Below are 22613 nucleotides of genomic sequence, written 5' to 3'. Positions count from 1 at the left end.
TTCAAATTATATGCTGTGACCTGCATCTAAGATACTGGCCCGGAAATCTGAAACAGCTCTTACGACTCTGGGGTAGTAAAGCACTCAGCACTTCATAAAACAACACGTACTGTTGATCGGTGCGATATTTGTATTCAATGTCAATACTATCCATGTGATTGGCTAGTCTTGTTGATCTACGCATTGGTCACTTCAGCTGATAATGCATGTCATCAGCAAGTCCATTAATCAATCGATGTCCGAAGAAAAGTTTCTTTTTTTGCTACGTAGCTTTTACCACTCAATGCATATGTCTCCTGTGCAGATTTCTGCTAACCCCAAAATTAAATTAAATGGAGTCATTGGGATTCAATGACAACTCATTCTTATCTGTTTCTGTTAAAATATCTCTTGACCAGTTTGAGTTACTTTCGATGATTACGAAATTAACCAAGGTATCTCGCACGGATTGTCATACAATGGCTTTCAGCTCATCAGCCGTGCTGCATACATGAAACGTGTAACCGCAGACCAATTTGATGATACATAAAGAACGACATGTCGTGAGCTCCCTGATCTCATCCCCACACCAAAATATCTACAATCAACTAAAATTATGGAAATCATAATTGTAGGCGCGGGAATCGCAGGTCTGGGTGCTGGGATTGCTCTAAGGAGAGGTGGACATAAAGTTACTGTTCGTCTTCTATTCGCTACATTTCCTTCTTCTGTCAAATTATATACTGTTTCATGCCCACAATACAGAAATACTAACACGACCCAAGATACTTGAACAATCCTCCCTTCTCCATGAAACAGGCGCCGCTATAACGGTAGCACCAAATGCGTCACTCATACTTCAATCGTGGGATTTTTCACCTGCAAAATCGAAACTGGTAGCTCTTAGTAAAGCAAATATCTGGGATGGTATGGCCATGAAAGTTGTGGTTGATGGTTATTATGCGAATACCGAGGAGAAGTATGGGATACCGCTATATGCGGCTCATCGGGTTGATTTACATAGTCAGTTGAGAGAAATAGCGACGAAGAAAGATGGGGAGGGGATTCCGGTTGATTTAGTTGTTAAGGCGAAGACAGTTGGTTATGTGAGTATTAGCGGTTACGTGCTCTATTTTGGTCTCAAGTTTTAATAATGGTTTGTGTTATAGGATGCTGTAAATGGGAAAGTTACTCTTGAAGATGGAAATACTTTGCAAGCAGATCTCATCATCGCAGCAGATGGGGTGCACTCAACAGCTGTGGAGCACGTGCTTGGTGCAAATAAGGTTCAGTCTGGCGATACTGGATGGTCTTGTATGCGATGGCTAGTGCCAACAGAAGACCTGTTATCAGATCCCGAGACGTCTGATTTGGTTGACGAATCTGTTCAGAGATTCTTTGCACCAGCTTCTGGTGTGGGCGGTTTCGTATGGTATCCTTGCAGAGAGTAAGTATTTTGTGGTTGCTCCCTACGATATCTTTAGGCTGACCAAATCGCGAATTAGTAACGAGGTGCAGAATTTCCTGTATTTGTCAAAGGCATTCAATAGTTCCCATGCTACAGAAAGTATAAGTCCCGCATTAATCTTTTTGTATGACGCTAAAAGTGGTTATTAGGTTTCAGAGCATCTGTTGACCCAAGTGTTCCGATGAAGTATGCGAAGGGAGAGTTTAGTCCCGCTTTGCAAGCTGTGATTAGGTAAGTCTTATTACCGATGGATATATGTACATTGAGTAGTATCTGACGGATAGTAAAGTAAGGCACAAGATGTTAAATTTTGGAAATTGATCGCCCGAGAACCAATCCCCACATGGCACAAGGACAAACTTGTTTTGATAGGTGATGCTGCTCATCCTATGCTTCCGTGTAAGATTTAAGCCCATACAGCTCCCTTTCGCTATGCCTTTCCTAACATCCAAAACCAGTCCAAGCACAAGGAGGATGCCAAGCCATTGAAGATGCGGGAGCACTCGGTGTGTTATTGAACCAAGTAGATCCCAATGACAAAGAAACACTGGAGAAGCGACTACAACTATACGAAAAGGTTAGGAGAAACAGAGGCTCGTCTTTACAGATCCTTTCGAACCATAGTCCACCTGCATCGCAGGATATTCGTAATGAGGCTGCTAAGTATCTTCCGGATGGAAAAACACTTAACACCACGGAAGATATCAATGATTATGTGTTCTCGTTTGATGTCATTAGGGAGTGTGAAATGCTCTTGGCACAAGAATTGGTCGATGGTGGTGTTTGAATTCAGATTTTGAGAAAACCAAGTTGATATCATTGAATAATCTTTACCAAATTTCACGATTTCTACAAGCAATGGCAGTATGTTCTTGAATGATCCTGCACCTGTGATATATTGACAATTTGGAACTGTGGTCGGGATTGTGTTTCTTGAATATACTCGAAGTCTAAAGATGAGAGAAGTAGACGAAAGGCAGAAAGCACTCGCTTAGCATTGGGCGAACAGAGGACAAATATGATCAGTACCCTGATCTAGGAAGTGGAGGATGGCCTAAGCGAATAATCCATCACAATTTGTATCCGCACTTAAGGAGCGACTTGCATTCATGAGCACAACTCCTATACTTCTTTTGTGTGTTTTTGCTTTAGCCAACACACGATCAATCATGCTGAAGGCTTTAACAGAACCCAACTTTAAATGCCTTGCTGATCGCGTCAAGCATTCTTGTATCAAGTCGAAAATTAATGGAGATAAGCCACTCATCAAGAATATCGAGTGTGATCGAAACATTTGATATCAAAATACATTGTCTATGTCGCAAATGTGACCATATTCCTCAGCGAGTGACATGCTAACACTGCACACTCGATTCATAATTGGCAGATAAAAGACACCACCAATTAATTACGCTGTAAGACGCTGAGATATTGACAGACTGCTGTGTTTTAAAATGCGGCAGACGGTACCGGAAGGTCATATAACAATTCCAAAGGCTGGGATACCATGAAAGAACTTGCCAGACTCACGAGTGTTATTCTCAATAATACAGTGAGCTCTTTTAAATCACAGTTTCAATTTTGTATAAGAGATTATTTAACCTTTCAAAATATGGTTTCGCACTTATCAAACGAGGGAGTGCTCAGCTCTGATCTTGATGGAATGAACAATACCCCTGAGAGGCAACCCATTACCGTAACTCTTGATGATTCCACCTCTCATACCAGCACCATCAAGACCTTCAATTAATATGTTCGCTACTATAACAACACGCTTGATTTAGATAGCGGCTGTAGACACCGAATGTATATCGACCGTCTTACTTCAGTGGTCCGTCATAGTGAATTCTTTTCACACACGAACCAATACCTTATCTCTACGCCTAGCGACAACAGTCGACCTCTCGATTTCTTTGACTGTCAATGTACCATTAAGATATGACTACATGTCTAACTTGCTAGTGATCATTGGAGATATCTCTTCAACAGATTATAATGAATTTCCAGAATCCAAGGAGGGCAGGACGTTGTGGCGGGTGGCTTACATAATCACGATGCATCTAATTATAAACTACCGTGGAAGTATAAAATCAAAACAAAACCAACAAAATCGAATAGCATTGTCCAACTTGTTAAGAGTCTGAGAATAGAAACCCCTCTCTTCCAGGAATGGCAATTCTTTCCATTCACATGTTAATAAATGTTCGTTTCCTACTCGTCAAGCATTGTGATCAGGTTCATGAATCCAAGCCACGTTTCAAGAAGAAAAGCCTCAATTCTACATCTAGCCTATGCACAGTTATTGAAAGTTGCTTGGGGCCCTTTTAGTAATGTCCCATGGGTCTTGAAACAACGGCGTGGGTTGGGTTAGAAGGGCAGATAGGACAGGATAGAATGAAAATGGTGTGAATTTCAACTTTCATTAGATTGAAGCTTTTCTTGGCGATGGTAATACACAGGGACGGGATGCTATTAGAGATGAATTTTGGACGAACAGCCAAGAGATAAATCAACGGCTAAAAATGTCGTGAAAGTTTTCACGGTCCATGAAGCTATTCCTGTACATATAAGTGTATGCCGCCATTCGTGACCTCGGGAGACAAACATCCGCATTTCTCAACCGCGTTTATCTTACAAATTCTGATGAAGAATCGAACATCGTTTCCTATTTCTCATGTGAGATCGTTTGCCTTCGTCAGCTCTAATGGCTTGAACGTACAATGGTCCAGAATCAGGGTAAAACAAATCATATCAAACTCGCACAGATGATTTCATGAAGCTCCCGGATCTAGTGATCTGTGCGCTATATGCCGTGGATGCTTCTCTTGATTAAGCTTTTTTATCCGTTAAGACCCATGTGGAATATCATATAAGTATCATTTCTTGAGATATTGTTATTCGAAAGTACTCTGTTGTGGTTTCAATTCGAGTATTTAAATTGTGATATCCCAGGGTCTGTCGTTCATAGATTAAACATCATGTCATCACATGAAAGGTAGGTAAAATTCCGGATATCTTCGGTGAAGAACATGAAATCGAGAGGTTCGTCTTTCTTGGCTAATCACGTAGTCAAACAGGCATCTTTCATCGAGTTCCATCTCTAGTTCGACCCCACTGAAGAAGACTCATAGTCATGGATCGATGTATCAAGGAAACGAAGAATCTCAACCAAAGTTAAAATTATTCGAAAATCCTTTGGCTCATGATAGAAGAAAATACTCGATAACGCCTCCGATTCCGAGTCCTATACATGAAATATCTGGCCCTATCAATATTGCTCGAAAACAATCATACGATGAATCGATCGAAAACCAATATGATGATAGGAAAGTTGATCCATTCTCAAAAGATAATGCAGAAGAGGAAATGTTTGAAACCCCCGAGTTTCGAAGATATGAGGAGACGACGAACATGGAACTTTTCTATGATCTGTTTTTCGTTGCAAATTTGACTACATTTAACGATGTACATGAAGTCAATGAGATTGATGCACTCAAGTCATATGCTGGATTTTTCTGCATCCTGTGGTTCTTATGGTTGCAAGTCAGTCTCTTCGATGTTCGATTTGTTACGGATAGCATATTAGAACGAATTGGAAAAGCATGTCAATTTGGTGTTATGATTGGATTGGCAATTGTCGGACCAGACTTTAATTCATCGGATCAGAAGCCTGGTGCTTTCAGGTCACTGGCAATCATTTTGATGTTTTCGAGACTGGTTTTGAGCTTTCAATATTCTGTTATACTGGTATGTTCCTTATGTTTCTCTGCAGAAATCTTTCAATGCTAATCAGAATTTAGTATCATGTTTGGTACTATAAGAATTCTAAGCTCCCACTCTTTCTTGTCGTTGTGGCCAATGTCATAGCTGCACTAATATATTTCGGCACTTTTTTGTATGTTTTCCTGTATTTCAATACTTCGTTCAAGCTAACAATCTTCAAGCGGATTCTCAAAAGAAACATCGAAGACTGGCAAGGTATTTATCGTTTGGTATATTACGGCTATCTTGGAGACGGCTGTCAACATTGCTATCTCTTCGAAGTGGAAAGTCTTGAGCTTTAGAGGGTCTCATCTTGTTCAGAGAATGACTTTGCTCACTTTGATCATTCGTAAGTTCATAATCTATAGATGTGGATGGGTCACTGCTAATTCTCGTTGCAGTGGGTGAAGGTATAATTGGAGTTAGCAAGAGTATTGCCGATGTAGGTATTTCTAACTCCTTGATCTGTAACTATGTAGTATTGACTGTCTATAGATTGCAGAACAAGAGGAGTCATGGACCGCTCCACTCATTCTTACTATCGTATCAGCTGTTGGAATAATCGTATGTCTTTATACCTCACCTATTTCGCCACCATCACTAACAATACCATTCAAGTACTTCCTCTACATGCTTTATTTTGACTGGCTGAACCGATCCCAATTCGGTTCCATACGTCAACAAATCTGGGCATTTCTCCACTTCCCATTCCATCTCGCACTAGTGTTCCTCGTCGAAGGTGTTGCCCAATTTATCAGATGGCAAAAAGTAGTCGAGGTTATCAAGTAAGCTCTAAAGCCAATCAAGTCTTTCCTTCAAACTCCCCAAGATACTAACACCCCAATAGCCAAGTCAGCCAACAATATGTAGACCAATTTAAGAAAATCCCCGCCGTCGATAGTCTCGATCTCAAAACACGCTTAGCAAACGTCACTCAAACAATCTTCCAGAAATTCCCACCAGAATTCACACAAACCTTTACAGATACCCAACGAGCCTTATTTAATATTGGAAATACGACATTTAGGTCCACAGAACAACTGGGAAATATCACAACACTCTTCTCTACAGTCCAGGATTCTCTATTCGATAATTTCGGAATCGATCCCCCGGAAAGCGATAATGCGGTTACAGATCCTAATGAGGAATGGAATGAGAATATTGGAGTTCTCGCTCTCGTGGTGCGAACTCATTTTTTTCTTTTTCGCTCTTCTCCCTAATCATTCCAACAACTACATCCCACCATCTCCCCTCCCCTCCGCGCCCCCAGAATCCCCCCACTCACTCACTAACCCCCCATCCAAACAGTTCACATACTTCTTCCTCGCCTCCGGCCTCACCCTAATCCTGATGACCACCCTCCACGCCCTCAGCCGCGCGCACTCAACACGCGCAGACAAACTCCGCAGCGCGGTAAATCTCATCCTCTCCATCACTCTTCTCGGATTAGCCGGGATCTCGAATACCGATGGCGGATTTGCGTTTGCGCAGAGCGCGGGCGTGTTGCCCAGCGTGGCGGGGGTGTATTTTTTTGGTATGTTTTTGCGGATTTGGGTTTCTTTTTTTCTTCTTTCTTTTTTTTCGAGGAGGAATGAATGAGATACTGTGTTGACAATGTATAAAAATATAACGAGATGCATAATGCTAACATATAACTCTAACAGTGATGTTACTAGGCTATACGAAACTGATCTGGTGATACAAGGTTATATATCCAGAGAAGAGAAGAAGAAGAAGAAGAAAAAAGAAGCAGACGGGATCTAGATACACAATGCGAAATAAAGTATCAAGCAAAATGTAATGATTCGACAGAGAGAGAATAATCGATTAATGAATAAACAGCATCTGAAATGAGAATATTGATATTCAACTCATCCCTCGGTTTTGTTGTTTACGGGTGAGGGGAGAGGAGAGGAGAATAGAATTGTGTGTCAAGCATTAGAGATTATTCCTTGAAGATGTAAAGGAAAAGAGGAAAGGAAATGGAAAGGGGAATAAATACTTTTTGTTTTCTTATTGTAGACCCTAGAGTGAGCGAGCGAGTGAGTACTTGAGGAAGGAAGGATGAGAGTGAGAGTAAATAGCAAGAGTACGATTATATGAATGCATCTATTTCCATGTAATCACTTACAGGATTCACGAAGATGTATTCTATTACTTTATTAGATATGTAGAGAAGATGATATAAAAGGATATGCGTAGTCGACAGATAGTATTATTACTTCTTCTTACCTTGTATACTGATATAAATGTATGCATCAAGGTATGGATATACATCACTTCATACAACTTATATGGATGGTATCGAATCTCGTATATCATTTCTCGTATATACTATATACTGTATACTGTATCGGTATAGATATATTATCTCATCAATCTCATCAATCTCGTCTCATCAACACCATCACAACAATCTCATATCTCATCGCAATCCCATCCCATCCCATCACTTCCATCAAACAAACAAAGAAAATACAGCCATTCATCCATCCCATCCCTCCTCCCTCAAATCCACAAACCCATCCCAAAGAAACAACCAAAGACGCCACAAACATTCACTCATCCAACCCATCCCGCAATTCCCATGATATATATATACTCAGCAAACCCAAGCCATGCCATCCGTGCAGACGAACAAACAATAAACAAACGAGCGAAGAACAAAAACGAGCGAAAGCGAAAAAACAAACCCAACCACAAGTCCACGAGCAGGCCAGTCCAGGCAAAGAAACAAAAGTAAAAAGGAAAGAAACTCCATCCCATCCCAAGCCATCCCATCCTATCCTATCCAAATCCGGCAAGCCGCGCCACACCCCCCGCACCACGATTCCACAACCTCATAGCTTCGCTGTCAAAGTGGATCCTTCCTCTCCACTCGCCCCGCACAACATTCCAGACCGAGTAGAGAATCGTGTTCATATAACACACACGAGGAAGGTCTCAAAGTCCCTTTCCCTTATCTTTCGATTTTCGATTTCTCGGTTCTCCAATTTCCCATCTCCCATCTCATCGCCTCACTCCTCACTTCTCCGCAACAACGCTACACAACTCTCCCAAAACACCTCGGAATTTCCCTCGCCAGATCTTTCTCTCGAAATGCACACTGTCATCCTCTCCCTCCCACATCTTCTCAAACCTCTCTTTCAAAGTCCCAAAACTTCGATCGGGGAGAACACTAAACACAGGCTTTTCCTCCTCTGAAAGTAGCTCACGAACCGGAATTCGCGAAACCATAATTTCAGACATTGCTTCATTTTCCTCATCCTCATCATCGTCATTATGGTGCGCATGAGCCGAACGGAGCGCCGAGATGGAAGCATGGATATCACGATCTGATTTCTTCACAGCTGCGAAAGAAGCAGGAGAATCAAAGGTTGAAGATCGGGCCAAACGTCTCGGCTGCTCATCCTTTATGTCTACAGACCCAAAATCAAAAGTTGAAGATCTTTCGAATCTCTTAGGACGAGGAGGGAGCGCCGGAGGCAAATCTCTCACTTCATCTCTTACCTCCTCATAAGATGGAGATTGGGCTTGAGCGTTCATCTCAGCTTCAATTTGTGCCTGCATTTCTCGTTCCATTTCCTGCTCCGCTTCACGCTCCATTTCGCGTTCCATTTGCGCTTGTATCTGTGCTTGCAATTGCGCATCTGTGAATTCGGCACGGAGAGAAGAGCTGGGGCTTTGATTTGCGGTTTCGTTGGCGGTAGTGGGGGAGAGTTCGAAGGTTTGGGGGTTGGGGAGGGGAGCGACGATAGGGAGGAGAGGAGAGGTAGCGAGGGGAGACTCTGCTTGTGGTTTGCTGACAATTACAATGTCTTCATTTGAGACAGCGGGAGCAGGAGTTGCGGGAATGGGATTCTCCACATGAACAAATTTATCATGTGCAGCTTCCACTTCCGGCTCCTCACGAGGAGCTCTCCCAACCAAAGTCTTGTTTCCACTCTCCGCTACTTTCTTTCCCCCATTCTCCCTAACATCCTTCACGACAGCTCCCACCAACTTTCTAATCTCTCCACTAGCGCCCTTAGCCTGCTCGGCCAGAACGGCCTTTCCAGCCCTAACATCCCAGATGTTAACTGCTCTCTTCCCCTCATGTTTGCGTCTCCGTTCATCCGTGCATTTCAACTCATTTCTGAGTTGATATTCCAACTCCGGTAACGTAAATGCTATTTCATGGATGCCTCCATTTTCATCTCCATTCGAAAGCAACGGCTTCGAGTCCGAATGCTGGGAAGATGCTCGCCCATTAATCTGATAAGGTGGTCTTAACCATGCATCCATCAGATTCGTCGCACTATACAGCAATGAAAAGGTACTTTGTTCCTCCACTTGCTTAAGAACTCCCCTTCTAATCCCCTCTCGAAATTGATTTCTTTCTCCTCTTCTTCCTCTCCCCTGTCCAATTCCCCAATTGCTCAAACCCCATTTTGGAGGGTTTTGAATGGGAATATTGAAATCCGTTTCATCGTGTCCAAAAACAAGATCAAATTTCGCATTTGGAACAATCCAGAAAACGGTTCGTTGTGTATAACGTGATAGAGGAGAAGATTTCCAATGAAGTGTTAGATCACCCGTCATGGAATCTGGATCTGAAATCTCTCGACCACGGATTTCTTCTCCAATTCCAAAACCCATTCCAATTCCAGTACCTGTTCCCATTCCTTCGAGATCTCGTTCGCGTTCCGTTTCAGAAGATGCACCTTCTGGCTCTTCTGACATCCCTTCCGGATCTTCGGTCAAAATCGTCGGAAGATTTGTGATGGATGGAACCACAGGATGTGAATTTAGTGCTTCGAAAATACTAGGATTGCCCTCCGTTTGTGTATGCAATACTTGAGGTCTTTGTGGTGTTCTCGGTGGCGTATCAACCACCATTGCCCCAAATGTGGCCCCCGGTCTTGGCGAAAAAGGATTTAGATTAGCATCTGGAAATAACGGACTAGTTAAATTCGATCTTGCGATTGCTTCTGGCGTCGGCTCCAGGAGTGAGAAAATGGGAGGAGCTTGAGCATTGGAAGGCATGAGAGTAGCAGTGGTGGAAGTTCTTCGGGGTGGGATTCTGGGTGGAAGAGCTGGAGCTGTAGATGTAGAAGGGGGTGGTGTATCTTCTAAGATACTTTCTCTAGCTAAAGGCGAGAAAATTCTTCTTGAAAGCGGTTCTGTCCTTGATCTTTGAAGGGGTTTAATTTCAGCAATTGGTGCAGTTTGAGATCTTGCTAGATGCTTTGGCTTAAAAGGGATTTTTGGTTTTGATACGGATTTTGAGCGTGGTTTGGCTTCACGATCGGCATCTGGCTTTAAACCAAGGGAGAAGGCGAATCGAGAAGAAATGTAGTTGTAATCCAGAGATTCGTTGTAGTAAGCCTGGGTTTCGAATTCTGTGAATTCCGGAGTAAGATTGGCGCTGGCTGTGGTAGATGATTTTGGTGAGGGCATAATTTTGATGGGGAAAGTGTAGGTTGTCTGGTGATTTGTTAATATTTGCAGTGGAAATGAGTGTCTGGGTAAAACAGGTGATGTTCAACACGCAAAAAAGAATTCATGGACGAAGGGTACCAAACTTACTTTTCTCCTGTCATTCTTTGGTCTCTCAGTTCGTTCACTGGCACTGGCACTGGCACCGGCACCGGTTTGAGCTTGATCGGTGTCCATCGTACCGTAAGCCAAATTATCGTCGTTCCTCATGTCGGAAGAATTGGAAAGCGTCGCTTTACCACTCGACTTTCGAAGAACTTTGGAAGAGGAAGGCAGACAGTTGAATATATTACAACAGGACATGAATGCCTTTCCGCCTTTCCGCCAAGTTAAAAATAGGTACGAGACCAAAAAGCGGTGTTGATAGTGATAGTGGCAAAAGGAACCAACTGACCAAGCTGTCCAGCAGCTAGAATAAACCGAGGGGGCGGGGACAAGAGTATCGGTAAGGGAATGCAGGGAAAAAGGCAAGAATATAAAGGCGTAGTGCGTGCAGCTCTTCAATATGTAATAATACTGACGGTCTATGAACACACTCCTCACGCCTGGATATGAAAAGATATCGAAGATATGAAGATATGAAGCTTGAACAATCTGCAAGCACAAGAAAAGGAAAGATATGCGGGCGAAATATATTCATATGCCCACTTCACAACGATTGAGCCTGCCCAGTACCCAAACAAAAGCGGTAGAATTCTCAACAATTCCATTTTTAATAATGTCCAACTCCATCTCGTTTCCTTTTCACATCGGAAAACAAGGCTTTGGATTTCATTCGACAAGAATGGGGACGCTTGAAAACGTTCCCATTTTCACCTGACGTGGTTCCTATCATCAACATTCCCGCAAATGAAATTCACAAGCCAAAAAAAGGACTCTGCAAAGCGAAAAAAGTAAGCGGACACTGGCGGATCAACCGTCGAAAACTTGCCAGCGAAACCTCTCGCCTCACGATGAAACACGAGAGAGAGCCGACTCCGTTAAATTCCCTTCTAGTGGATCGTTTTCTCACCTACGTACACAACTCGATCTCGACATTTGGCCGGCTTGGTGGTATGAATTGGGTGATGTGAATAATAATGAAGAGTCAACGAGGAGTCATCATTGGAAAAATCCGGTAAATGGACAAAATTGCCCATCGTTTCGAGCACCGAACCCGCCCCAATGCATGAATTTGCTGTACTTTATTGACTAGTCCTGTACAAAGTATGTTGGAGCTTGATTAGCTGCAGCTGAAGAATCTTCGCTGCAGCTTGCTGCTGGCTCGTTACGTTAGCTCGGTTAGGCTTTGGGTTAATTGTGGAGATGGCATCAGATCCCTCAAATAACGGTGAGAGAGGCTGGCTGCAAACCTGCGTAATGGTTGCGATACGGATCGACTGCTCCCCGTACCGTTTGCTTGCCCCCTTGTACATGCTACACAGTGTGTACGGACTCCGGAGTACATCGTGGATTCATCGCTCTCTGGCATCGTACAGCATCGAGTGCCAATGAAGGAGACAATTTGAATAAGTACCCCAGACCCCCTTCGCGAGCTTGTACAAGTGACTCGCGAGATTAAGGAACGACCAACACAATAGGCAAATGGCCGCCACGGCGAAACTAATCAATCAGCAGCCGTGTTTCGAAACTCCTATCACGCTTCCGAACCTCGGTATCTCGATGCTCGAATCCAGCGTTGACATGACATGATAATACAGCATAAGACATGAACATCACATGAACACCACAAGTGTTGGCTCTTCTGTTGGCTCGGTATAGTTCGTGAGATGTGGAAATGAGGAAGCAACCCAAGTAAACATAGAGTAACACTCCGTACTTGGACGAGTGTTCAGTGCCCACGTCAGCCATCTGGTTGTTGGTTGATTTCCCCAGTTTGCCTGGGTACCCACGAGGACTGGAGAATCTATGGAAAGTATACTAGTTCCAAGCAATTGCCTTGATGGAGTGTTTCAAGTATGTATGATATGAAGATCGCAGAGAGGGGTAGGAATTCGGATGCATGCCTACCTCTCTAATCATGCTGTTGCTCTAGTTTAGGTACAAATAATATGTAGAGTCGATAGAATTGACGTAGTGTCAGTCGTGATAAGAAACATGTGATGATGGTCGACGAGAATTATATGGGATCCAAGGACTTTAGCTACTGTCGAGTGTCTTGATACATGCAATTATGAGGTATTGCATATCGTCATTTCGAACCGATGAGTGTAGCTTCCTTGTAATAGATAGGTAGGTGCATGTTAGAAGTCCTAATCGAGAGATTGAGTGCTCAAATAAAGACAGCACCGACCTGCTAACCACAAGATACATGACCTACTACTGTACGATGAATTGAGAATGTATGCATAGTGAGGGCTCATTATGTGCAATGCTCTTTTTCACTAACTTCACAATTGACAGCACCAAATATTACTGTTGCATTATGGGGAAAAAATGACCGATCGCGGAAACCAAACCTGAAAAGGGCAGTATTTTCCTCGGCATCTTCTGTTTTACTGCAGAAAGTATTGCCTTGTGTTATAAGTATGGCGAGATCTCTCAACTAGCCCTCCAATCTATCTTCGTATAAGGCTATTACGCAGACACAAAAATCATAGAAGTGATGTTTGTCGGCTTGCCAGTGTGCAAAGCGTTGAAGTTCCAGTTCCCAGATGTGGTATCTTGTCAGTCCAGTCCATCCCAGTCCAGCCAATAACGCCGTGGCCTTTACTATTAATCCATTCGAAGAAAGCCCTCCATTGCCACTGCCCGCTGAATAAACCCCTGATATGATATACCCTCAGATCTCTTTCAACGAAGCCATCAATTCCTCTTGGGTTTCTTCCCCATTTTGTTCGCCGTCATTAACTTGATCGCTATAGGAAAAGTGCCGTTTTTAGGTGGTTTTCGACCCGGCAGGTTCGTAGTGCTAATTGAAGTTCGACAAACGGGGCATGATTTCCTGCCGTTATTTCCTGCGTGTAGTGCTGAGTGAAGACACTCGGAACAGAAGAGGTGACCTATATGACATTAGAAGTGCTATGAAAGAACGCTGTGGAAAACATACCACAATGTGTAACCGTCAGATCCGTCGGGTTATCCATACATATGATGCACTGGAACTCCACCAATTTGACTGGTTTTGTTGCTTCATCTTGGTTTTGTTGTTTGATTAAGTCTTCCTGTCTTTTCGCCTTCGCAGCTTCATATTCTTCCAGATTTGAATTCTCCGCGAGATCAACGACTTCGACATCTTCCTCAGGTTGGGTTGCAGATGGTGAAAGCTTGCGACGTTTTGCAGATGCAGACTTTGAGATACCAGCTGAGGGCTTTCGTCGTTTTGGGGAATTTGGTCTAGCGGATGTAGCTGGGCGTAAATTAGGGCCGCTAAGAGCTCTGCGTATTTCGGGTGGGGGAACCATAGCTGGTGATGAATCGGTGAGATCGACTATACCGTAACTATCAGACGCTTGATTGGAAATTCGTGGTGGCGATGCAAATGGATCGTCAATCTCCTCGTCGTTTTCGTTGTCTTGTGAAAGAAAGCTATCCCAGTCGAAATTTTCCAAGGCCTCGGCGTCGTCGTCGTAGAAGGAGGACCCTCTTCCTGGTTGCGAGGATGGCCGTGAGTTTGATAGTGGTAATGGAGGTGGTGATCGATACCGGTTGATTTCGTCGAAAGGATCAAAAGAAAAAAGATCAGGGGGAGATGAGCTTCGAGGGCGTTTTATTCGACTTTGGCCAGGTTCTGAATTTGAATTTGTTGTAGTTGCTGTAGTTGTAGAGGCAGATACGGCTCCAAGTGTCATTGCCGGTGCATTGCTCCTCAAATCGAGTGCTGTGTGGGAATCTGATACAAACAGTGGTGATGATGATATTGCAGGTAGCCCCAATCTATTGTCGGGATTTGACCGACTAATTGGAGGTAAAGTTAAAGATTCGAGTTCCTCTCCTCTACTAGGAAAAGATTCTCTGTTCCATAGTGAACGGTTGTTTGAGTTCGAGTTGGCAGATGATGCCGAATTCGGATTTCTGTTGTTATCGTTGTTGTTGTAATTGGGTGAATACGGATAGCCTGAGGTCATTTTGATATGGATGTAAAATTAATCAACGACGATAGCATGAGCACTCCGCAAAATTCAAGTACAAGTACAGTGCAATGTTAGTTTCTCATCTCAGTCATACATAAGACCAACAATAAAATCCAAGCAGTCTGCCAGCCTTTGGACGACTTGAAACGGAATGAGAGAGTATGGAAAGTATGGAAAGTATAGAAAGTACCCAGGAGGTAGGGAGGGAGGTATAGAATGGTCTGAAGTCAAAAGATAGAAAGGAGAATCGAGTCCCGTCCTTATGTATCTAGTTGATTGTAGAGTGCGGCAAGTAATTTATATTCGGGCTAGCTGTAACAAAGGTTCAAGGGCTTGGAGTGAGACTGATGATAGTGAGAGCGACGGGAAGAGGAAGAGTGAGATAAGAGTAGGGTTAGAAATAGATGGATTGCTCTGCTCTGCTCTGCTTTGCTTTGCTTCGCTGTCGATGTTGCTGTTGTTGTTGTTGTTGTTTTGTTTTGTTTTCCCCTTGTGGTGCAGACGAGCGAGCGCCAAATTCAAATGACCTAAAAATTAGGTGCTATACCGTAACACCTAACAATAATAAGTGTGTGTGTCTGTGATGAATTCCGTGTGTTAGTTGAATAAATGTTACACTATCAAAATCACCACGAGTAGCTTCATCCGAATGGAAAGAAATGAGAGAATCTCTTCTACTGCCGCCCGTGAAAACTGATGAAAATGCCACTCTGGACTGGAAGCGTCCTATCATTGCCATACCAGTATGATCAAGGACGACAACATCTCCCTTGCCCTGGGTACGTACTGGTAGCTGATGATGTACATGTATAAACCGCGGAACTGCCCTCTTATCTTTCTCAGTGAGCAGGAGGAGCAAGTAGATATGGATAACAGTCGGATAAAGGGGAGGAGAGAGCCTCGGGAGCGAAAGAAGCTGTCAAGTTGTTATCTGATTATCGATAAGGAGCTTATCACGGTGTTAGTCATCGAAGGCGAGGTCCGCATCCAGTGTCAGCCTTGTGTCTGCCATCATATCATGGCAAGCCTTGTGCCAATTATTAGTAACATCTTGCCTCATTCTCAGCGGAGGTTACGTATTACACTCACGCCACAGGTGGTTATTAATGAAAGCAAGAGAATTTGGTTGAACACTTGCCTACGTTGGTAAATCAACGCTAGATAGATGTCGTCAGCCTCGTGCAGCCACACAAGGCTCCCATCAAAGCCTTGTGCATCCTAATCATCAATTGGCCACCCCCGCCCGAGAAAAAAAAGAGAAACCTTACCTACTCTATGCACTTTGTGGGAGGCTTGTGAAGAACGTCACTTATCAACATATTCGCTTCATCTCGTGTTTGCTACCCATCTACCCACTAAGTATGTAAATTGGTCAAGATAATGATTTAATAAGATTTCCTTCTATATTATGCTTCTTTCGTTCCGCGTTGGTCGTGCAAGTAGACCAAGCGCAAGCTTCATCCGTCTTGCAAAATATCGAGCACATAGGCCTCAAGATACCCCGATATCGTTTGCGCGATGGCGAACATATACCACAGAATCAGTTGGATCCGTACATGATTCGGCACAAGAGCCGGTGCAAGTGTCGGCCAAAGTGGAAGATCAACTCAGTATGTAGAATAAAACTCGAACAGTTAATTTGAACGTCAGCTAAGCAAAAAGTAGAAGACCCAGAACAACCTCGATTCAATGAGATAGGTATTCAACAAATAAGTACTCGTATATATGATCAAGTATTTAAGGACACTCAATCCCCTCCCTCTCAGGAGCTCGTGGATCTTTCAAAAGATCATCTGCAGAGGCATGAACTGCTTGGAAAGAACACGGACAATACTCCTCCAATATCTTTCGACCTTCCCGAGCTACAAGGCGATACACTCGATGAGCATTTTTATAAATTGGGTGTAGATGCTTCCGAACCATATATGACATATGCAAAGCAATTTGTTAAGACGGAAGCTCCTCCTCGGCCGCGAAAATGGTCACGTCAAAGTGGATGGACGAGATACAGTGGCGATGGCACGTCGGAAACGATACTTGCGCCAGATGAAGAAATGTTATGTTTTGACACGGAAGTGATGTGGAAAACAAGTTCATTTGCTGTAATGGCGTGTGCTGTTAGTCCTACAAATTGGTATTCTTGGTTATCGCCATGGCTGTTGGGGGAGACTGACAATGATCGTCAATTGATACCTCTCGGAGATGCAAAGAAACCACGAATTATAGTGGGACATAACATTGGCTACGATCGAGCCAGAATTGCTGAGGAATACGACATCAATCAATCGAAGAACTGTTTCTTGGATACGATGTCATTACATGTTGCTGTCAATGGAATGTGTTCACGTCAAAGGCCGACTTGGATGAAGCATCGAAAGGGTCAAGAATTGCGTGAAAAAATCGCTAGAGAGACCGACAGCACGGAATTGGCAGCTTTGCTAGGGCACAAATCTTTTTCGGAAGAGGAAGAGGCAGAATTATGGATAGGTAGAAGCTCTGTCAATTCATTACGAGATGTTGCAAAATTTCATCTCAATGTCACAATCGACAAAGCGGCAAGAGATGCATTTGGTGAATGTGATCGCGAAGGAATCATGGCTAAGCTGGATGAGCTTCTTAATTATTGTGCAGCAGATGTTGATATTACCCATAAAGTTTACAAAAGAGTGTTTCCCAATTTTGTCGAGACATGCCCACATCCAGTCAGCTTTGCAGCATTAAGACATCTCTCATCAGTCATACTTCCAATTGATAGATCGTGGGAATCTTATGTCGCCAATGCCGAAGCTACTTATCACAAGTTGTCTGATGCAGTACAAGAACGACTTCTTGCTTTGAAAGATAAAGCATTGGAGATCAAAGACGATCCTGAACTATGGAAGAATGACCCTTGGCTAAAACAACTCGATTGGTCTATTCAAGAGATCAAAATGGTGAAGGGCAAAACGAAAAATGATCCACCAAGACCAGCTAAAAGACAGAAGATGCCCGGTATGCCTCAGTGGTATAAAGATCTCTACCCGAAAGTTTCTGGTCCTATTAATTTATCAGTCCGTACTCGAATTGCGCCATTACTTCTACGTATGGCTTGGGATGGGTATCCATTAGTATGGTCCGAAAAATATGGTTGGACTTTCAGAGTTCCTATCGAAGAGGCTCACAACTATAAACAAAAACAAATGCAAGAGTGTAATGCATTTGAAGAAGCTGATATGGCTCTGAGGGATGATACATCCGCTGCTTACTTTAAAATTCCGCACAAGGATGGCCCATTGGCTAAATGTGGAAGTCCGATGGCGAAAAGTTATGTGCAATACTTCGACAAAGGCATTCTTTCATCCGAGTATTCATATGCAAAGGAAGCACTTGAGATGAATGCTTCTTGTTCTTATTGGATAAGTGCAAGAAATCGTATACAGTCTCAGATGACTGTCTATGAAAAAGATGGAGCAAAGGGGCCTACAACATCGCAATCCAAGTTAGAAACGGGCTACATTCTACCACAGATTATTCCCATGGGTACCGTGACCCGAAGAGCAGTGGAGAACACATGGCTTACAGCAAGTAATGCCAAACCGAACCGTGTTGGTTCAGAACTAAAATCAATGATAAAGGCCCCACCTGGTTATTGCTTCGTTGGCGCAGACGTGGATTCTGAAGAGCTATGGATCGCCAGTCTTGTTGGAGATGCCCAGTTCAAGCTACATGGAGGTAATGCTGTCGGTTTTATGACTTTAGAGGGCACCAAAGCAGCAGGTACAGATCTCCATTCTCGCACAGCTGGTATCCTCGGTATTACCCGTAACGATGCCAAGGTCTTCAACTATGGTCGAATCTATGGAGCTGGTTTGAAGTTCGCCTCAACTCTACTTCGACAATTCAATCCTAGTCTCACGGAGGCCGAAACCTCACATACAGCTGGAAATCTTTATAAGGCTACCAAAGGTGTCAAAACCAGCAGAAAGATTCTTTATCCCGGACCTTTTTGGCGTGGAGGAACTGAGAGTTTTGTTTTCAACAAGCTAGAAGAATTTGCAGAGCAAGAAAAGCCACGCACTCCAGTTCTAGGTGCAGGAATAACAGAAGCCTTAATGGCATGTTTTGTTTCGAAGGGTGGTTTTATGACATCACGCATCAATTGGGCAATTCAATCTTCAGGTGTAGATTATTTGCACCTTCTCATCATTTCCATGGATTACATAATTCGCCTCTACAATATTAATGCCCGTCTAGCCATAACTGTTCATGATGAAATCAGATATCTAGTTAAAGACGAAGACAGATATCGTGCTGCATTAGCATTACAAGTATCGAATCTCTGGACTCGAGCTATGTTTTCCCAACAAATGGGGATTAACGATCTACCACAATCCTGTGCATACTTTTCCGCAGTCGATATTGATCATGTTTTAAGGAAAGAAGTGGATATGGACTGTATAACACCTTCACATGATACTCCAATACCCCATGGCGAATCAATAGATATCCAACAACTTCTTCGCCAACCCACCGCCCATCTCGACCCATCTATCGTCTCCACAGACCCTCCAAACCTCTCTGATATTGCCTACGAACCCCGTATTCCAGTCATGGAATCCCTCCAGAAATCTACAGACTTGATGTTTCTCAAAGCACAAATCACAGCTAGCGATCAAGAGCTCAAAGATATCATGAAAGAGGCAAAGAAATTAAAGGAAAAGGATGCACCAAAGGAACCGAAGATTCCAAGAAATAATTCGGTGCCTTATCATACCTATGCTCATTTATTGGAAGAACCTATAATGGTTAGCGATGCGTTGAGAGTGGGTAGGGCTTTTGATACTGCTAAGGGAAAGAACTGGGCGTGGGATGTTAAGGGAAAAGTAGGAGGGGCGCGAAGTGGCGCGGGGGTTAGATTCTAGATTCTAGATTGTGAGTTTTAGATTCGCTGGACATATGTATGGAAATCTTTGGATTGTGTTACTATTTTCTCGAGACTGTTGTATCTTACTTGGTTTTCTTTCCTTCTTTGGTATATGTTTGTATGAAATTAGACGAACTTTTGGTACTCGGGTACTCAGGTAGTGTGGAGATAGGAGTTTGGTCGGTTGGGAGGGGGAGGGAAGGATGGAGGTCTCTGGATTACATTGGTTGCATCTTTTTTTTTTCTTTTTGTATTGTATGATGGTTCTGTTTACTCCCTTTTCTGAGTCAGAATTCATCGGGTGGATGGATTAGAAAATGGGGAGGATTTGTGGATTTGTGGATTCGTGAATGTGAATGTATGTGTGTGTGGATGTGGATGCCTAGTAATAAATCAATTGTACTTGTTAGATTCACTTTTTTCACTTTCTCTTAGAGCATAATGAAGGTGGCTGGATAATGCGTAGATTGGATAGGTGAGTAGGTGAGTAGGTGAGTAGGTGAAAAGAACTCCTTGAAGCATGTTTGTATATCTGCAGTAGGTTTTCTTGGTCAGTTGGGGGTATATTGGAGCTGCGGCTGGGAAGCTAGAAAGGAGAAAAGAGGACTTGAATTTTATGGTGGCGAGATGGTGGGATGGTGGGAGTCGGGGTTGATATGACGATTTGATTGTAATTGAGAGGATTATGAGGGTAGCTGTGTAGTTGTGAGAGGTGGTTGTTATTAGTAAAGGAACCTGACAGTCTGATTAAGCGATCTTTTGAGGTTTCTGGTGCTGGTTGGTGGTTGGTTGGGAGTATATATGTTTAAGTATAGTGCCAGAATTGGAGATGTGGGGGAGAAAGTGTTCTTTTCTAGGATGAATGCGAATGTGAATGCGAATGATGAAGATGAAGGATTTGGAGGTGCTTGTAGATTGCTTTGGGCTGTGGGGGTGTATTCGGGTATTTTGGGATGAGTAGGCATGAACCGTATATTAAGTAAGTTCGGTGGATTTTATATGTGTTTTCTCCTTTTTTCTCGTTAACTATTTTAAAACATTGGGGGCTGGGTAGATCTTCCTGTTTCTCTTCAGAATTCTTGTTTGTTATCAAAGGGCCCCGACGCATAATGTCAATACTGGGGATATGCTACTGCACGCGTAATTTCAGAGAGTGGGAATGCAGATACAAATGAAATCTCTTCGTACCCCCCCCCTCCTCTTTCAAGGTGCACGATGGTTTGATAGCAGTTGAACAAATTTCACATATAAGTATTTCTACAATCAATCATTTCACAGTCCAAGGCATGATTTGGTGCACAGCTTGTTATTTTCAGGGAGTTACCCTAGCTGCAATACCATCATGCCTAATATCAAAACTCCGCTTTCGTCCAACCCTAAATCAGATGATAGTAACTCCTATTTTTTCATCTCTGAATCCCCCTCAACTTGCACTTGTGGCTTGTACAACCAAACTTTCGCTGGCATCCACGGTCGTGGAGTTTCATAATCTACACACTCGTCCAAGCCATACGCCACAACACCGGGGTACATTACCAGACTAATCGGTTGGCCTGTTAGCGTATCTTTGATATCTTCTTGCACGTTAGTGTGACGAGCCATCTGTATGTCAAGATGGTCGAAGAAGGGGTTTAAGTCCTTGAGCGTCACTATTTTGAGCATTGATCGTCGAGTCCAGAGATGGTAGGCTAGACCGGTGGCCTGCTGGTATATTCTTTGAAGACCGGCCGTTGTTTCTGGGGTTGTGACGAAGAAGCACCGAGCAGGGCTTTTGATGAAGTTCCCCGCTTGAGCCTTTCCTCTATCATCAAGTAAAGCTGGCATTTTGAGTCTGATAGCCTCAGCATCGTTATTTCCCGAAGGCTCTGGACACAACAGTCTCAGTGTATCAGAGCGCCATCTATGCGCATCTGCAATATTCCCTGTATTCATTAGCTAGCTCGTTGAAAGAAAAAAAATGAGTGTGCATACATGATAATCCCGTTCTATAAATAGAATCTAAGCTCGTTATCTCATCTCCGAGAAAAGAGAATGGCGACGAGAATACATTTGTGAATAGATGATGAGCAAGAAGCGCCTCGAGCAGGATTTTTTTAGCCCGTTTCTGAGGTAGTCCTTGGGGCAGCATATCGTTTTTGAAGACCATCACTTTCGACAGCTCCTCCCGCAATGCATGTTTGGCCTGATCTTCTCCTCGAAATACTTCAGATAAATCGTCAAGTCGAGAGTCGTTACTGGTTGCACCCCGGATCCATCCGCTCATTGCTGCCTGAAGTGTAGAAATTTCAAGGTTGACAGTATCATGATCAGTAGGGAGCCATGTCTGTGCTTTCCATGACTTGAAGGCCATCTCTTGAAGAGCAAGTACAGCTCGACTGCATTCTTCTCTGTCTCGCTGATTGCTTTGCTGCAATTCTGACTCGTTTTCCTTTAGGTCGACTATTTCCTTCTTCAATGTTCGAAGCTCTTCATAACACCGATGCACTTCGACTTCCAATCTTTTCGAAGTTCGGCTAATATCCATTGGAAAATCATGGAACGGGGTTGAGTCTGAAACATGAATCGCGTCCGGCAATGGCTTTCTAGGCAGAGCGCTTATCGACGAAGTTTGGGCCCTATTTAGATCAACGACGTGCTTCGTGTGAGGTAACCGGGGGTTATCTTGAGATTTCAGGGTAGATGGCAAATTTCCTTGAGTCTCGCCGGAGTGTATAGAACGGATATCAGCCAAAATATAGTCGCATTTCGCAACGCCGGTGTGACTATCCAGCTCAGCAAACGTCGAAACACCATGACCTATGAATACGGGCGCAGACGACCTGGTTTCTGAGTTCAGAGAAATTGAAGATGTGGTGTGATTGGGGAAAGTCTTTTGCGACGGAACTTCTGAACAAGAATTCCTTAACTCTATGGACCCAACACACAAATCTCCTATATTATCTGCCACGGG

At 43.4% G+C, this 22613-nt stretch overlaps 6 protein-coding genes across 6 annotated transcripts; 3 read left to right on the top strand and 3 right to left on the bottom strand.

Annotated features, from left to right (window-relative positions):
• Positions 1–241: 241 nt before the first annotated feature.
• Positions 242–2713, top strand: BCIN_08g06240 (hypothetical protein). Its single transcript, XM_024694760.1, has 7 exons — positions 242–676; positions 765–1085; positions 1149–1426; positions 1485–1546; positions 1597–1678; positions 1737–1846; positions 1906–2713. The coding sequence occupies exons 1-7, from the start codon at positions 596–598 to the stop codon at positions 2232–2234; spliced, it is 1263 nt and encodes a 420-aa protein (XP_024550553.1). The 5' UTR covers positions 242–595; the 3' UTR covers positions 2235–2713.
• A 901-nt stretch (positions 2714–3614) lies between these two features.
• On the top strand, positions 3615–7455 carry BCIN_08g06230 (hypothetical protein). Its single transcript, XM_024694759.1, has 10 exons — positions 3615–4442; positions 4525–5194; positions 5248–5342; positions 5392–5558; positions 5611–5651; positions 5705–5773; positions 5828–5994; positions 6057–6390; positions 6518–6743; positions 6874–7455. The coding sequence occupies exons 1-10, from the start codon at positions 4426–4428 to the stop codon at positions 6906–6908; spliced, it is 1821 nt and encodes a 606-aa protein (XP_024550552.1). The 5' UTR covers positions 3615–4425; the 3' UTR covers positions 6909–7455.
• Positions 7456–7508: 53 nt separating this feature from the next.
• On the bottom strand, positions 7509–11932 carry BCIN_08g06220 (hypothetical protein). The gene is made up of 2 exons (XM_001550112.2): positions 10778–11932; positions 7509–10675 (listed from the first exon to the last, which is right to left on the bottom strand). The coding sequence occupies exons 1-2, from the start codon at positions 10988–10990 to the stop codon at positions 8234–8236; spliced, it is 2655 nt and encodes an 884-aa protein (XP_001550162.1). The 5' UTR covers positions 10991–11932; the 3' UTR covers positions 7509–8233.
• A 1127-nt stretch (positions 11933–13059) lies between these two features.
• BCIN_08g06210 (hypothetical protein) lies at positions 13060–15663 on the bottom strand. The gene is made up of 3 exons (XM_024694758.1): positions 15548–15663; positions 13737–15338; positions 13060–13689 (listed from the first exon to the last, which is right to left on the bottom strand). The coding sequence occupies exons 2-3, from the start codon at positions 14752–14754 to the stop codon at positions 13493–13495; spliced, it is 1215 nt and encodes a 404-aa protein (XP_024550551.1). The 5' UTR covers positions 14755–15338; positions 15548–15663; the 3' UTR covers positions 13060–13492.
• A 383-nt stretch (positions 15664–16046) lies between these two features.
• On the top strand, positions 16047–20869 carry Bcmip1. The gene is made up of 2 exons (XM_024694757.1): positions 16047–16370; positions 16426–20869. Exons 1-2 carry the CDS (start codon positions 16169–16171, stop codon positions 19659–19661), a joined length of 3438 nt encoding a protein of 1145 aa, XP_024550550.1. The 5' UTR covers positions 16047–16168; the 3' UTR covers positions 19662–20869.
• Positions 20870–20955: 86 nt separating this feature from the next.
• On the bottom strand, positions 20956–22214 carry BCIN_08g06190 (hypothetical protein). The gene is made up of 2 exons (XM_024694756.1): positions 21635–22214; positions 20956–21585 (listed from the first exon to the last, which is right to left on the bottom strand). The coding sequence occupies exons 1-2, from the start codon at positions 22185–22187 to the stop codon at positions 21062–21064; spliced, it is 1077 nt and encodes a 358-aa protein (XP_024550549.1). The 5' UTR covers positions 22188–22214; the 3' UTR covers positions 20956–21061.
• Between the last annotated feature and the right edge of the window lie 399 nt (positions 22215–22613).

The sequence above is a fragment of the Botrytis cinerea genome, chromosome 8, assembly GCF_000143535.2.
Source record: "Botrytis cinerea B05.10 chromosome 8, complete sequence".
NCBI classification, from domain to species: Eukaryota; Fungi; Ascomycota; class Leotiomycetes; order Helotiales; family Sclerotiniaceae; genus Botrytis; species Botrytis cinerea.
This window is presented reverse-complemented; position numbering and strand designations above follow the sequence as displayed.

Coding starts and splice junctions, on each gene's coding strand:
- BCIN_08g06240 (XM_024694760.1), top strand. CDS start 596: ATGGAAATCATAATTGTAGGCGCGGGAATCGCAGGTCTGGGTGCTGGG. Junction 1,427..1,484: donor GTATGGTATCCTTGCAGAGA/GTAAGTATTTTG, acceptor ATCGCGAATTAG/TAACGAGGTGCAGAATTTCC. Junction 1,679..1,736: donor GCTTTGCAAGCTGTGATTAG/GTAAGTCTTATT, acceptor CGGATAGTAAAG/TAAGGCACAAGATGTTAAAT.
- BCIN_08g06230 (XM_024694759.1), top strand. Junction 5,652..5,704: donor TTAGCAAGAGTATTGCCGAT/GTAGGTATTTCT, acceptor GACTGTCTATAG/ATTGCAGAACAAGAGGAGTC. Junction 5,995..6,056: donor AAAGTAGTCGAGGTTATCAA/GTAAGCTCTAAA, acceptor ACACCCCAATAG/CCAAGTCAGCCAACAATATG.
- BCIN_08g06220 (XM_001550112.2), bottom strand. CDS start 10,990: ATGTCCTGTTGTAATATATTCAACTGTCTGCCTTCCTCTTCCAAAGTT. Junction 10,676..10,777: donor CAAAGAATGACAGGAGAAAA/GTAAGTTTGGTA, acceptor ACAAATCACCAG/ACAACCTACACTTTCCCCAT.
- BCIN_08g06210 (XM_024694758.1), bottom strand. CDS start 14,754: ATGACCTCAGGCTATCCGTATTCACCCAATTACAACAACAACGATAAC. Junction 13,690..13,736: donor TCTGACGGTTACACATTGTG/GTATGTTTTCCA, acceptor AATGTCATATAG/GTCACCTCTTCTGTTCCGAG.
- Bcmip1 (XM_024694757.1), top strand. CDS start 16,169: ATGCTTCTTTCGTTCCGCGTTGGTCGTGCAAGTAGACCAAGCGCAAGC. Junction 16,371..16,425: donor CAAAGTGGAAGATCAACTCA/GTATGTAGAATA, acceptor AGCAAAAAGTAG/AAGACCCAGAACAACCTCGA.
- BCIN_08g06190 (XM_024694756.1), bottom strand. CDS start 22,187: ATGGATATTAGCCGAACTTCGAAAAGATTGGAAGTCGAAGTGCATCGG. Junction 21,586..21,634: donor TTATAGAACGGGATTATCAT/GTATGCACACTC, acceptor TAATGAATACAG/GGAATATTGCAGATGCGCAT.